We start from the raw sequence: 16,324 nt of genomic DNA, 5'->3' as shown, positions 1-16,324 counted from the left end.
TATCTATCTATCTATCTATCTATCTATCTATCTATCTATCTATCTATTTTATTCCAATTTATTCACTTTGCATCCCAGCTGTAGCCCCTCCCTTGTACCCTCCCAATCCTACCCTCTCTCCCTCTTCTTTCCCTATGCTCCTCCCCCAGTCCACTGATAGTGGAGAACCTCCTCCCCTTCCATCTAACCCTTACCTATCAGGTCTCATCAGGACTGGCTGCATTGTCTTCCTCTGTGGCCTGGTAAGGCTGCCCCCATCTCCCAGGGGGAGGAGATCAAAGAGACAGCCACTGAGTGTATGATGGCTTTTTATGTTTCAATATGTTTTTGAATATTTACTTTGTTTTGGCCCTATATCAGGTGCACATTGGCTATCGAATTTTTCATTTACTCTTCTCCTAACTATATGGAGTAGATAATATTTTGTGTATGGAGCACACAGTATTCTAGACATGTTTTAGACTCCGTATATGCTCACTTAGTCTATCTTGGTAACATCACCATGCACTAGCCATGCTATTGTATATATGAAGAAATGGAGGCCCAAAGAATTGAAACCAGTTGCCTCAGCCTACCATGCTAGTAAATGGGCATGATGGGATTCACACTCAGTGATCTGGCTTCAGAATTTCAGAAGCTTCTCACCATATTGCAGGTCAGCCATGTCAACATATCACCAGTGAGGAAACTGAGACTCTGAAATCACCTCAGGGAGCGCATTGATGGGGATTCATTTCTTGTAGATCCTGGACATCTTGAGGTGAAAGAGATGATCGTGTCTTCAGGGGACACTCAGTTGTTCTGGGCTGTGGGGCTCCCTTAGTTGCCATGCCTCATTTTTGCCTGGGGCATGTCACTTCTCCTGAGGTTAATTTTTTTTTTTAGAACTGAAGTGTGCTGTCTGAGTTTTTATTCAGTCCTGGAAGTTCTTAGGCAATAAATACAGTAAACCAGAAACTTACTAGTTTTGGGGGTTGTTGAATTACCTGAATGGGGACATTAGGAGGTTGGCTCCCTGTGTTAAGGCATTTAAATAAATTTTTAAAAAGTGCATGAATTTGGGAGGGAAAGTGCTGGGGATATGAGAGGAATTGGAGGAGGAGTTGGGGCTGGGTTTGATCAAATTTCATCATCAAAGAATAAATTTAAAAAATAGCAGGCTCATAACAATAAGTGCTTGTAAAAGGTCAGAAACAGAGGGCTTCGTCCAGGTTGTAACAAAGTGTAGTAGCTGCACAGTATAGTGCAAGGGGGGCCCCTGGTCTCCATTGTGCTCATACTTATCAGGCAAAGAACCTAGAACAGAGGGGATTGGGTGCACAGCCCTCAGGAGGGAGCTGTGTAGCACTCAGGGAACCCTGGTCAGTTCCCAGAGAGTGCTTTGTTATAGAACAGAGCAAGACTGTCTCCCACCTGGTCTTCCTGACCTGTCGTGTGCCATCTTCTGCACGTACAAATTTGATTTCTGTTCGTCTACCATTTTGTTTTCCAGCCAAAGGCTTTCATCAGATGTGTAGTTGATGAAGCTGCTCAATCTTGTACTTTGAGTCTCTCAAAGTCTGTGCCAGATAAGTCTATCTTTGAGCAAATAAATAAATAAGCAGCTAGTTGATTACTCATGCTACAACTTAAGTAAGAAACAAAAGGGCTTAGCCCCCCCCCATCCTTATGAAATTTATGTTCAGTTGCAGGTGATATAAAAATGTACAGCAACAGAATCAAAAGGAAATTCAGCTCACATAACTGAAAGCATCCCCTAAACTCAAAAGCTAGGTCCAGTTTCAGGCTTTAGCTGACCTAAGAAGCATGCATGTTTCAGCCACTGACCCCTTTCCACTTAGCATTGCTTTTATTCTGAAGTAGTCATTGTTTAAGATGCCATACCTACGTTCTCCCAAGTTCAAATGCAGCAGCAGAGGGGATCTCCTTTTACTCAACAGCCCCCAGTATTGTTTCTGTTTGCTTGGTTGGCTCTAATTTGGTCGTATGATCACATGTAAGCCAATCTCTTTGGCCTTATTGATGAGCTGCCTGATTGGGCTGCCTTAAGACTATCCAGAGCAGATGTAAACAGAGTCCACCTCTGTTGAAATGGCATAGACAGAAAGCAAAGGAAGGTCCCAGTTTCTTTGACAGAAGATTGTAGGTAAGACTAAACAGGCGAGGTAGATCTCTACAGAAGAAAACTGCCTGGTCTCTGCTCTAATGAAGCAGTTGGGTGGGTTACAAGACTGATATTACACAAGTAATCATGCCATAAATGAATAAGTCTAGTTGAGGTTAAGTGTTACACAGAATACACAGCCAGCTTCAGAAATCATTTTGCTAGGTGGTGTCTGTGACTCTGTCATGTACAAAATTTGGATGTTCATTGTTTCCACAGGTCCATCTGATAAAGGCTGTTCACTGGGTCTTGTGCTTAGGATGTGGACAAACCTTGGGAGGCTATTAGGAGTGTGACCTAAAATGGGATTATAGGTGGGGATTCCTCCCCAGGAGATGAGCCTGATCCAATTCTGATGCCATTTTTCTTCTTTTTTTAATTTATTTTTAATCAATGTTTTGTCTCTATGTCTGTGTGAGGGTGTTGGATGCTGGAGTTACAGACAGTTGTGAGCTGTCAAGTGGGTGCTGGGAATTGAACTCAGGTCCTCTGGAAGAACAGTCAGTGCTTTTAACCCCTGAACCATCTCTCCAGCCACACCCCCTGTGCCATTATTAATATCACTAGCCAGCTCCGCCTCCAGAAGCCTACAGTAGGTCTGCATGACCATCAGTAAACCTTGCCTGTCTCTGTGTTGACTAAGGTACTTTTTGTAGAGTCAGAATACGGACCTGCACAAGTGTCTTTAGAACCTGGCACATCAGCTATGAATAAATATAAAGTAATGGACAATAATCTTTCTTGTACATAAGTATACTTGGAGCTAGGAATCCTGTCCACTGAAACCCTTGTCTCAGCAGTTAGCCATGGTTCAAGTTCATTTAGAAGTATAAAAAAAAATGAAGGCATTTGTCATCACAATCTCTGTGGCTTTCAGATGCTTTGAGAAACTGTTGAGAAGGAAGAGCTTAATAACTCCAGCCTTCTTAATGATATTGTCTGCAAAGTATGGCAATAAGAAAGGAAAGTCACAAAAAAAGAATGAGGGATAGCTAAGCAGTAATGGGGGAGTTGTCAGCCGGTGAGGCAAAGAGAGGCAAAGCTTTAAGAAATATGCATGTCAGATAAATTGAGGCTCATAAAAAGGGAACCTGGGCAGCCAGCCCGCCTGTGCTTCTTTCTTTCTCAGAGTGAAGCACTGACAGGAATAAAAGGAGCTCATTTGGTTACTTGGGTTTCTTCAGTTCCCAGCTAATGATTTCCAGGGATGGAATAGGGGTTGAAGAGACAGAGCCCTGGGTCAGGTTTGAGGCTGTGTTAGCTGGTAGATTTATGGATCTATTAGAGCATGGCAAATTTTGGGACTATGAAGTGCCCTCCTTTTGCTGAGTAAATATTTTGATAAAGAACATGATGCTTAGGGTGTTTGAGAGCATCCTAGTGGGATATAGGGCAAGAGTTAGGGGGTGTCAGTTATGTGTCTATTTAAGGTCTGTACTTATGATGAAACAAGTGGAAGCTGGGTGCTGCTGCCCCCCATTGCCAGGTTGCTGACTGCAAACGCCAGCTTTAGTACAGTAAGGTGTTGCTGGTGGGAGGGTGGAGTTAGCCTGGCTTGTTTTCTAACTCAGCATACATTCCTGCTTCTGTGTTGTCATTCTTCAGTAGCCAATAACCGTGGGCAACTCCAAGGAAGGGCTTATCTCCTGGTAGTCGCCCTATTATTTTCTGATGATACCCAGCAGAGTACACTGTAGTTATTGGGCTGCTAGGAACTCTGGACACCTGCAGGGAGATTCAGGTGCATGCCTCTTCCTTCATTCTCATTAAAAGTCCAGGTAGGCACAGAGGCTGTTTGCTTCAGTGTGTCACTATAGCTGTGACATTTGAAGTGTATAAAGGAGGACAAGACCAGCTGGGTTTGTGCTCCATTTTGTAGCAACAGCACCCCACCTCTCATATGGTCACAGCCTCCATGATCCCTGGTGTGTTTCACTTAATATGTCCTTTATGCCCTCTATGTCTGTGAGTTCTGTATTCATGCATTCAACTGAGGATGGAAAATGTAGTTAAATCTACAAAGATTTCATCTATATACGGACTTATTTTCTGTCATTGTTGCCTAATATGTCATTGAATTAGAGAGTATGAGCTGTCTATAGATGATTTAAAGTGCCCAATGCAGAAGGTTTTCATAAGTTATGTCAAAATACCGATCCATGTTATATAAAGGATGCGGATTGTGGAATCACTTCCCTCAGATACACCGGGGTCACTGAACTTAATCTCCCAGTCCCCGGTGATGAGTCTTCTGAACTGGAAAGACTTCAAACCTGGATACAAGTTCTTCCTTGCAGATCCTAGTTGCTCTCTCCACTCCACATCACACCCTTAGGCATTGCTTCTTCAAGACTAGTTAGACTTGCTCTCTGTCTGTACCTGGAGCTCTGGGCCTGGCTCGCCCTGAACCCAGCCTGCTGAGAAGCTTCTCTGCACTTCCTGGTTGAGTCTTCTTGGGGTAGGAATTTATTTTGCTAATCTATACTTTCCTTTCACAGTCCTCCAGTTTCCTGCATAGGAGGTTCTGGGCTGTATGGTGTTTGTGCTGGGGAAATAGACTGACAGATAGACTGTTCCTCTATCCTGCCTCTGCTGTTCACTAGTTGAGAGACCTTGGTGAGGAACTCAGTCTCTTCTGCCTCATTGTTTACTCTGAAAAATGGGGGGTAGGGATAAAGTATCTGCCTCAAAAGATTATTGTGAGGATTCAGCACACTAATGCTTCACGGTAAAATGCCACTGTCTCATAGATGCTAGTCATAGGATTGCAGTTCCAGCTAGTCATTTATTCTGTGTTACTTATGATGGCCCAAGTTCCAAACACATTCTGGGACATGAGGATAGAGTAGAAGAAAAAAAAAAACCTGAAAAGTCATTATTCTCATAGATCTTAGATTTGTGAAGATATGAATATATCTTTCAATATAAAGTACTGCTGAAACCATACATTTGCTATAAATTGTATGATGTACTACAGTAGTATGATCTCAGTTTTTGTTGTTATTGTTCAGTTATTAACAGGCAGTCAGAGATGCATGCTAATTTGTGCCCATGGTGGGGGTTCTCAGCAGCTGATTGTACCTCAATGTGAGACATTTTTGGTGGTAACAACTGGGAGGTCCTTTTGGTATTGGAGAGGAAGAGGCCAGAGATTCTGGTAAACTTCAGTCTAAAATGTTAGTTGTGCTCAGGCTGATAAGGCCTGGTGTATCTGTGTTTCTTACTGTGTCCTTGTTCGCCCTGGGGCAGCAACGGAATGAAAAGAAGACAATCACTGACATCAAACTCCAGTTTTTAAAATCCATCTTATAAGTGCACAGTATGTGCATATTAGCTTACACATCCCCCCCTCCCACATATATTATTTCTAGATGACTTATAGTGACATATATGATGTGTGTGCTGTCTACAGAGATGTTAGGCTATACGGTTTCGGAAATAATGAGAAGAGGAAATGTCTGCACGTATTCAGTACAGAGTAGATGCCCCCATCTTGTCTTCTACTATTGTAGAACCTGCAGGTATAGAAAGGGCTGACTGTGAACTATACATGTGTCACCCACAGGGAAGAGCTGTGGTTACACTTTTCCCCTCATGGTAATGTTATATGTGATCTGACCTGGTTGCTTCTCTGTGACCAACTTTTTGTGTGAAATTTATTTTCTTGATCTTTTCCAGGGGAGGTATTTCCGACTCCACAGAACTTCCTCTAGTCTACATATGTAGTGTTTACGGGCAGAGTAGCTGGCTTTCTGAGACAGCTAGTGTCTTAGGCAATGTTCTGTTGTTGTGAAGAGACAGACACCATGACCAAGGCAACGCTAATAAGGGAAAACATTTAATTAGGGATGGCTTACAGTTCAAAGGTTTAGTCCATTGTCATCATGGCAAGAAGCATGGCTACATGCAGGCAGATGTGGTCCTGGAGAGTAATTGAGAGATCTACATCCAGATCTGCAGTCAGCAAGAAGAGAGAAACACTGGGCCTGGATTGAGCATATGAGACTTCAAAGCCCACCCCAAGGACACACTTTCTCCAGTAAGGCCTTACCTCCTAATAGTGCCCCTCATTCATGACCAAGCATTCAAATCTATGAGCCTCTGGGGAGCATTCTTAGTGAAACTGCCTCAGCTAGACTCTGCCCCTTTGCTCTGATGAGTGTGGACCTATATTCTCTCCTTTACCTATGTCTGTATCTTGCTGAGTTTTTTTTTCATTTTTTATTAATTAGTATTATTTATTACAATTTATTCACTCTGCTGAATTTTGATTCTATTCTTACTGGTTGAAGGTGGTCCTGTGTAGTCTCACCTTGACTTCTTGCGTTCACATGTAGCCTTCTAGTTTCATTTAATCTGCCTTCTTCTTTATATTTAATTCTTCCTGACTCTCCTCAGATCCATCTGTTGGTTTTTGTTTCTGTCCTTCTGTGTAGGCTCTGTGTCATGAAGGTCTTGTGATAGCATCTTGTTCTTGGTACATTTTCACAATGGAACACTACTCAGCAATTAAAAACAAAGAAGTCATGAAATTTGCAGGCAAATGATGGGAGCTAGAAATGATCATCCTGAGTGAGGTATCCCAGAAGCAGAAAGACACACATAGTATATACTCACTTATAAGTGGATATTAGACATATAATATAGGATAATCATACTAAAATCTGCACACCTAAGGAAGCTAATCAAGAAGGAGGACCCTGGGTAAGATGCTCAATCTGCATTCAGAAAGGCAAATGGGATAGACATCAAAAGAGGGAGAAAACAGGGAACAGAACAGGAGCCTATCACAGAGGGCCTCTGAAAGACTCTACCCAGAAGGGTATCAAAATATATGCTGAGATTCATAGCCAAAATTTGGGTAGAGTACAGAGAATCTTATGAAAGAAGAGGGAGATAGAAAGACCTGGAAGGGATAGGAGCTCACAAGGAGAGCAACAGAACCAAAAAATCTAGGTCTTTTGTGAGACTGATACTCCAAACAAGGACCATGCAAGGAGGTAACCTAGAACCCCTGCACAGGTATAGCCCATGGCAGCTCAGTGTCCAAGAGGGTTCTTCAGTAATAGGAACAGGGACCGTCTCTGACATGAACTCGTGGGCTGGCTCTTTGATCACCTCCACCTGAGGGGGAAGCAGCCTTCCTGAAAAGGCAGACAAAGAAACCAGTCCTGATGAGACCTGGTAGACTAGGGTCAGATGGAAGGGGAGGAGGACCCCCCCCCCATCATTTGGACTGGGGGAGGGGGATAGGAAAAGAAGAGGGAGGAAGGGTGGGATTGGAAGGGAATGGGGCATGGGCCTACAGCTGGGATACAAAGTGAATAAACTGTAATTAATAAAAATAAAACAAAAATTAAAAAGAAAACAAAACAAAAGAAAACAAAAAAAAATCACCTCCCTGTCTGTTTTTATTATGCTGTCAAGTTAGTTTTTTTGTTTGTTTTTAGTCTGACCCACAGCATATACTCACCATTCCTTACGAATCCTCACATTCTCTGCCCAGGATATGTTTTCTTTTTTCATGAAGTATATTCTTTATTAATCAACTCCCTTAAGTTTACAATTTTCTGAGGATAACTTTTTGTGCCTATCTCCTTGAAAGACTGTTTTATTAAATATAGTTGTTTTGCTCTTAGCACATTCAGCATATTATTTTAATTTTCTATGGATTTTACTAACAAAACTAAGTAGTTACTCTAACTGTTTGGTCTTTACTGGTGATCTTCCCTCTCTCCCTGGTTGACAAAGGAATATTAAGTGTCTTTGTACAGGTTCACTCTATGTCTTTGATAATTTTCAACCACTCAGTTGAGAAGTACTGAGTTTTAAGTACTATCTTTATCCTCCCTAACCTTCTCCTCTTCTTGCCCTCAGTCTGGGATTATGGTATACAGTTATAAGTTCTTCTGTTTTCCATGTCTCTGAATCTCCTGAGGTTCTTTCCACTTCCTTCACAGGAATGAACCTCTTTACTTTTTTTATCCAATGCTCTCCCATTAAAACCTTACTATTATTTTCCTTGATGTTTACTCATAATCTACCAAGTTATCAAGTTCTACTTTTTGTCCCTCTCCAATGCTTAATACAGCCTGACTCAACCTCCTTTTTATTGTTTCTTTCTAGCATTTTCTGTCCTTTAAGTGCGAACATGGTATAGAGCCAAAAACAAATCAAAACAAAACAACAACAACAACAAACTTGCACTTGGAGGTCTGAAGACCCAAGATAAAGTCTGGGCTCTACCTTCAACACCTCCATGCCCTTGGGAAGTCCTGAACCTCAGTACTCTTCATTACAATATGGTGATAATAAGATGGTATAAATACTAGATGTAATAGGGAGGTCATAGTATATCCAGCTAGCACCCAATTATGGTCCTGACATAAGTTTCTCATGACCCTTAATACAACCTTTGCTCTTCATGCCCCAATATTGAAGCATTTATAGGAGATTCATGATGAGAGAACTGGATGCCATTGTTAGGACTCAAAAATGTAGTAATGATGTAGTTCCTAGAGTAGGAAGCCCCTCACAAGTGCACAGCCTTGTTTTAAAATAATTTCTCTTGCTGGAACAGAATGCCTGGTCAAGTAGCAATTTAGAGGATAAATGATTTATTTGGCTTACAGTTTTAGATAATAGTCTGCCACTGTGAGTTGAATCAGGGCCAGGAACTTGTACGTCACAACTTCAGTGAAGAGCAGGAAAAAGGTGAAAGTGTGCATGCTTAGTGTTCACCTAGGTTTTTCAACTTTTATACAGTCCAGGATTCCAAACCAGGGAATGGTGCTGCCTATTTTTCTGCTGGGTCTCCTACTATGAAGTTAAGACATTCAAGACAGTCCTGCATAGATATGCACAGAGGCAAGTTGGAAGTAGGTAGTCTCTCAGGTGATTTTACATTGTATCAAGCTGACAATTAAAACTAACAATCACAATCAATTTTTCTGTGCCTCTTATATAGGGTCACTCTTCGGACCAACTCTGACATAGGACAATATACTTTCTTTAGTTCTGTGGCTAGGCAGTCTTCCTTCTCCTCTTTTATCTCCTGGACTGGGAGAGCTAGCCATCTTGGTTGCCATTAGTCCTGAAACATGATGTGAGCAGTAGCCTTCAAGCATACTGACTGTCTTTAAAAGGGGTGTGTGGCAGTGTGTGTACATATGTATGTACCCTGCCTAGGCACAGGGAACATAAAGGGTGTGTGCCTTGTCAAGTAGACAAGTAGCTACACAGAGTTGATGTGCTATAATTAATTTGCTCTCCCCAAACAGCAGAAAATGAGATGGCCCCAACACCCAACAACTATCATCAGGATCAAAATCAACCAACCAACCAACCAACCAACCAACCAACCAACCAACCAACCAACCAACCAACCAACCAAAAACATGTGAAACCTTTTACTGGGCTTGAAAACCATAATGCACCTGTGAAATAGATTTGGGTTATTATCACATAAATATCAAAGAGCACTGGAGAAGTTAAGGTTCTGGCAGAAGATCTCTTGGTGGGGACAGGTGTTGAAGAATGTATATGCCTCTTCTGGCTCCCTCCCTTCTCCCTACTTCCCTGCTCTCCAGAGTTTGACCCACCAAATACTTGGCTTTTCCTAGTCACCTGGATGAAGACAGCTTTTAAGCATTTCTAGGATTTGTTGCCAATGTATAGGTAATTCCAAGGCAAGACCTGACTTCTACACTGTGGTGGTGCCACTGGACATAGGTTGAAGCACATTAGGAGGTCCTGGTCTTTGTGTGAAATGGAGTTCCGTCATTTTACCCATCAAGGAACTTGTGCTCAGTGTGCATAGGCACTCAGAAAAAGCTTAAATCGTATGCAGGGGCTGCATGTAAGATTGTAAACATATTCAAAACATTATGATTGTGCATTGTTTTAGAGTGAGTTTTGTTGATGAAAATTTTGTATTTCAATGCCACATGGGTTACATCTTCCTGCTTTAAAGGAAAGTGCTATTCAGGTTTCACCTATTGTACCAGGTCAATGTGGTGTGGTCCTCCATCATTCTGTCTAGTCATTAACTCTGGGCTTAAAGGCTCTCTAGTATTTGTAATCAATAGATGCTATAATTCCAGTTCATTAGTAATTCTTTGCTTACCTAATTAATCCAAATTAGTCTGGTTTAATTTGGAGAAGAGCATGCTCTACTCTGGTCCTTTTAGAAATGTTGTCCCCAGGCTCATGACTGGTTGTTCTGGGTCAATGTACTTTTGCAGCAACAGGAAGGGATCATCCAACCCCCACCAAAGGCTTTCTCCTCTCTTCCCACACCCTAGACAGCAGGGTTGGCCTATGAATTGAGCCAAAGAGAAAGGAGTGGGGAATGACTTGGCAGTGGAATATAAGGTATAGAACCTATCAATGCCTTTTAACTATTTTCCTTTCCTTTCTTCTTTTAAATTAGGAATTATTAGTCGAGAGAGTGCAGAAGACCTTCTGGAGAATATGACAGAGGGAGCATTTCTGGTCCGGGTCAGTGAGAAGATTTGGGGTTACACCCTGTCCTACCGCCTGCAGAAAGGATTCAAGCACTTTCTTGTGGATGCTTCTGGGGACTTCTACAGCTTTCTGGGAGTGGACCCTAATCGCCATGCCACCCTCACAGACCTCATTGATTTCCACAAGGTATCCCTCGTTGAAGTGTTAGTAGGGCATGGAATTGGTAGAAACTCTGGCTGAGGAGAGCCTGGAGCAAGTGCAGCAGGTGCAGGCTCCAAGCTAAGGCTGTAGGATCTCAGAGATATGGTGCATTGGGGTAGAAGAGGCCAACGGTCATCTAGGGCAGGCTCTGGGGCCCATGTTCTTCCCTCTGCCCCATGCCTTGACCTGCCTGGTGTACCTGTAATCCTAATCCCAGGCCTCTCTCCCCTGAGTACCTTAGCGCTGCCTGTTGTTAGCACAGGAGATGAGAGCTGGTGCCCTGTCAGAGCCTTTGTCTTAATTTCAGGAACACTTCAAAAAAAAAAAAAAGATTATCTCAGAAGACTGTGAGAGCCAGGAGTAGAGGAAGACTGTAAAGAAATATAAATTTCATGACACAACAGGGCAATTGGACATATGAATCAACAGTATTATGACAGTAAACATAAGACTTATGGAAATTCTTTTCTAGTTCCATCCATTTGCCTGCAAATTTCATGATTTCCTAGTTTTTAATTGCTTAGTAGCATTCCATTGTGTAAATGTTCCAGAATTTTTGTATCCATTCTTCAGTTGAGGGACATCTGGGTTGTCTCCAGATTCTGGCTATTATGAATAAAGCTGTTATGAACATAAATAAATAAATAAATAAATAAATAAATAAATAAATAAATAACCATTGGGGGGGAAAAAAAAACCTCCTACCCAGGACTCTGGCAGCATTGAAGCTAGCTGGAATGCAACAAGCAGTCATGTGGCTATAGCAACTTACCTCCACAATAGAGTCATGGCTGTTATTGTCTAAATTTGCTTTTTTACTTGGGACATGGATGACTTTGGCCATGTCACTTAGTCCTACTGCTTTTGTTGCCATTACAATAGAGCACAATACATCAGAAAATTTATAAGGAAAAGAAACCCATTTTTTCACCCCTTTGGAGTCTGAGAAGTCCAAAATGGAGGGACTGTCATGGAGAATTTTTTTTTTAATTCATCATCTCCTGGAAACATGTGGAAGAACGAAGGAGGGTAAGAGGTAGAGAGAGGAAGAGAATGGACAAATGCAGCAGGGGACACACCCAGGTCTATGGAGATGGCTCAGTGGGTCAACTGTGTGCTATATGAGAACGAGACCTGATCTCAGATTCCCAACACCAATATGGAAGCCAGTGATGCCAGCATAACTTGCACTCCATTGCTGGGTTGAGGGTGAGGTGGTAGAGACAGGCAGATCCTGAGAGCTCATTGGCCAGTCGGTGTAGCCAAAATGGCAAGCTCCAGGTTCAGAGGAGAGACTCTGCCTCAAAAATCAAGTTGGAAAGTGACCTCTGGCCTCCACACTTTCCTATGTGCACAGGCAACCTCACTTGTGTATACACATGTACATGCACACATCTCTCTCTACCTCTCTTTCATACACACACACATACAAACACATGCATGCACACACACAGACACAGGGGCCAAATTTACGCTATAACAAGGATCCCAGCCCCGAGACAATGGCTTTGATCCACTTCTGGAGCAGAACTCTTAGGACCTGATTGCCTCTTCTGGGTCCTATCCCTTAAAAATATTAAGTTGCAGTTATGCTTGGAACACATGCTTTTGGGGAGCACATTCAATCCATAACATTGAGCAGATGAATATACACACAGTGCTTATTTGAAATCTTGTGGACTTCCAACTATATTGTATCCATAGTGGATACATACTGGACACTGTACCTGTAATCCTGTGCCCACTATTGTCATTTGTCCTGCCATTGAATCACCTCAGGAAAGAGACTGTCTTGCCAATGTCTCACACATATCATAGTGAGAAGCAGCTATTGTGTTAATGCAGTTGTTGGCAGCTGTCATAACTGTAAGAACAGTTGTACCTCAGCAACTGTACCTCAGGAAGACCTGAGGGATTCTGAAATAAAGTTATGGGAACTTCTGGTCCAATATCTAATTGAGTTTCACAGGTGTAGAAGGTGTCACAGAACTGCTTGCACTGGGATTTTGCTGCTAAATGTTCTCTTCAGTTATATATTGCTTTCTTTGTTTTATCCACCCACAGAAGTCTTGAGAGGTATTTCCTCATTGGCTTATGAATAAAGCTCACAGAAAATTGCCTGCTTAGCCAGGCATGTTGGGAAAAACCTGTAATCCCAAACTGTGGATACTGAGGCAGGAGAATCACCAGTTCAAGGACAGCTTAGGTTATGTGGCTATAAGCAAAACAACAGCAGCAAACAACAACACCTCCAACAAAAATAAGACTACACCAAAAGCAGAGAGAGAAAAAAAGAGAGAGGAGAAAGAGAAAAGAAAATTGTTCATTCAGATACCTGGGCCAAGAGTACTGCTGTGGATCTAGACTGGGTCAGGGTACAGTTTTACTTGTGTTGGAAAGGGCCTTCTCATAGTCAGAGAAAGGCAGAAGGAAGGAAGTGTGTGGATTCTGGTAGCACTGTTCTGGGTCAAGCATACCAGCCCTCATAATCATGGTGACCTCTCTGTTATGGAGACATATTAACCTTTTTCAGAGACCAGGAAACCAAGACCAGGGAGGCTAAGGCACTTGGCTAAGTTCCAATGGCTGGTACCAGCTGCAGTCAGGAGTTAGGCTCCCAGAGGCCTTCCTCTCCAGTTTGTGCTTCTCACTGAGCCCCAATGTTTGTTACTCTTGTTCAAAATAAACTACTTCAGCAGCTGTGGCTCCTTGTTTTCCCCAGTGTTTCAATCAAAGAGTCAATGCCCAGCTCCTAGGGCAGGTTCTACACAGAGAGTCCAGTCCAGATATCTCTAAAGGCCTTTATTCATTCCAAATTTAAATTTTGGAGATCAACATTTTCACTTCAATCTCCACACAGAGATGTCACCTATGCCCACCTGGAGGTCTGGTGGTCAGTTTTGATAAATTAAATTTAATGACATCATTAATTTATGATTACATTAATTATGTCAGCCTCATTCATTTCAAACTCCTGATTGCATCTTCTAACTTGCTTTACCAACGTGTCATGTGTTATTTACTAGGCAGTAATACCAAAACTTATGCACATAAGAAAATATATAATTTTGTGATTTTTCACAACATATAGTTCAATAATTTAACTCTCAAACCCCATAGTTAGTAAACTGTAAATGTTTAAAGACATGGTCCTTGATATCAGAATGTCAGGTTTAAATCCCAGCTTCTTTATTATGCATGGCTTTGGGCTACAACTCAGGCTTTTGTGGCTCAGTTTTCTCTTCAGTAAGTGGATTCAGTGACATCCCTGGGATATTTCAATGACATATCACTGTTTAGAGTGATAAAAATTATGCCTGTCATTTCAACATCATCAGTAGGAGCTGTTTGTTATTAAAATGTGGTTAGGAGGGGTTGGGAATAAATATCAGGTATTACTGTATGCCTAACACAAAGCCCTGTATCTGAACCTCAGCACTGCATAAACAGGCTGCAAATGTAGATAAGTAAGTCTATAATCTCAACACTCAAGAAGGGGGAGAAATAAGGATAAAATGTTCAGTGTCAGTTTCAGCTACATAGTGAGCTTAAGGGCAGCCTGCAATGCATAAGAACGTGTCTCGAAAATATGCCTGGCAGATCTTTCCACATTAGTATATTTACCAGGAGTTGTAATGCTCCATGGATTCCCTCATATGGGTGTAGAGTACAGATTAATTACTCATTCCCCTCTTGTTCCCATCTTTCCACCTTCCAGTTTCATGATCGGGAACAGTGTTTCAGTGACTTTGTCACTATGGATACATATGCAGCATTTTCCAGGATTGATTCCTTGAACTAAAGTTGCTGGAAAGAAAAGTGTGCACATTTTAATTACAGAAGACCTGCCAGATTGCCTTTCATAAGCACGGCACCAATTCATGTTTTTGCCAGAACTATATGAGGCTGTTTCTCCCATCAGATGGGCAGACATTATAGCTCACTATTGTCTAGCTTGCATTTCTCTCATGGCCACTGTTGCTGAGATGTCTTTTAATATGCTTAATGGCTACTTCCGGTTAGTCACCTGTAAATTGTCTTTTCTTATTCATGGTCCATTTTCTATTTTTAGGTGTCTTTTTGTTGATGTTACAATTTCTGTATCTACCAAATTGCTCTTTAGTTTTATCTATTCTGCTGAAAATATTTTTAATTTAAACAGTCACGTTTCTCAATAGCATGCTCATTTTTTTTTTTCTTGTAACCAGTCTACTCTTCTTTTATGGATGACTTATCCTGTTGACATAGTGTAGATCTCTTAAAGCTTCCCTTTGTTTTCTCTATAAGTTTTGTATTTTCTTAGAAATCTGTTGAACTATTGAGTTTTGCATCTTTCTGTTACAGTTGAGGTGCTCCTTAAAAGCTTCAATAGTGAGACAGTCTTCCAACTTTCAATCTCAAGTTTATTCATGAGTAGGCAATTTTTGTTTTTCAGATGCAGTGCTTTCTGTTGTAGGCTTGGAGCCAACAACGAGTAGCTCTTTGAGGGGTATGGCAATGTCTGTGGTTTCGGTATCCTCAGCTTCACCAAAAACAGTGGCAAACTTTTATTTGGAGTCGTGTTTCTCACCTATCCCAGCCTGCACTTCTTCTCAGACCATATGTTTGTTTTTCAACAATTCTTTCACATTTTCACTTGCTGGTGGTCTTCCTTCTTATTTTCTCATACTATAAAGATGCATTTCTTTTTCTTCCCTTCCTCCTCTTCCTCCTCTTACACTTTCTCCTGCTCTTCTTCCTCCTCTTTTTTCTTGCATATCTTCTTAAAAGGTTTCCTCTTTTATTTTTAGAAAGTTGAGTGAGGGGGAGGTAGACGCATGGCTTTAATTTTTCTGTCTCCATCCATTCTCTACCTGACTCCCCATGAATGTTTATGTCTCTTCTGGATCTTAATTTCCTTTCTTCTTTTTCCCTTTAGGAGGAAATCATCACGGTTTCAGGTGGAGAGTTGCTGCAGGAACCCTGTGGACAGAGGGATAGCCCACCAGACTATCACCTGTTGTTTGAATGATTTGTTTTTCTCCTCTTTAAACTCCTTCGAATATTCTGATTTTGAACTGAGCTTAAGAATGTCCCAATTCAAACCTCATGGTCTTCTGGAAGACCACCATTTATTTAGATGAACAATTATATTAGTGAGTCTCCAGAATGTGACCTACGAAATGTGACTGCATTTGTGAGACTGATTCCATTCTCAAGACAGAAACCCCAAATAACAACACTCCTGGAGGCCTGTCTATCATAGCTGTGCTAGGCTGAACTCCTAGAGAGAATGGATCACATTTTAGTAACCCAAAGCAATTCCAGTGCCGAACCTTACATTTAACATAGGTCCAACACTCAGTAAATATTTGTCGAGTGAATGCCCTTCTGAAAAACTCCCAACACCAATGTGCAATGGTTTCTAGCAAATTATTTTTATACCATTTCATAAAGTCACAGAGATAACAGATGCAGGCTTGTTACTTACTTCCATGGAAGACAAAGATGTTG

At 41.6% G+C, this 16,324-nt stretch overlaps 1 protein-coding gene across 1 annotated transcript in view; it reads left to right on the top strand.

Annotated features, from left to right (window-relative positions):
- Sh2d4b (SH2 domain containing 4B) overlaps window positions 1-15,842 on the top strand; it is an 85,663-nt gene extending 69,821 nt beyond the window's left edge. The window contains exons 9-10 of the mRNA XM_055597830.1: window positions 10,596-10,816; window positions 15,750-15,842. Coding sequence (XP_055453805.1) covers window positions 10,596-10,816; window positions 15,750-15,842 — 314 coding nt within the window. The remainder of the gene's footprint in view (window positions 1-10,595; window positions 10,817-15,749) is intronic.
- Window positions 15,843-16,324: the final 482 nt, after the last annotated feature.

Source organism: Psammomys obesus, unplaced genomic scaffold, assembly GCF_907164565.1.
Source record: "Psammomys obesus unplaced genomic scaffold, mPsaObe1.curated_primary_1811, whole genome shotgun sequence".
NCBI classification, from domain to species: Eukaryota; Metazoa; Chordata; class Mammalia; order Rodentia; family Muridae; genus Psammomys; species Psammomys obesus.
Note: the sequence above shows the minus strand (reverse complement) of the source record. Positions and strands in the feature narration are given on the sequence as shown.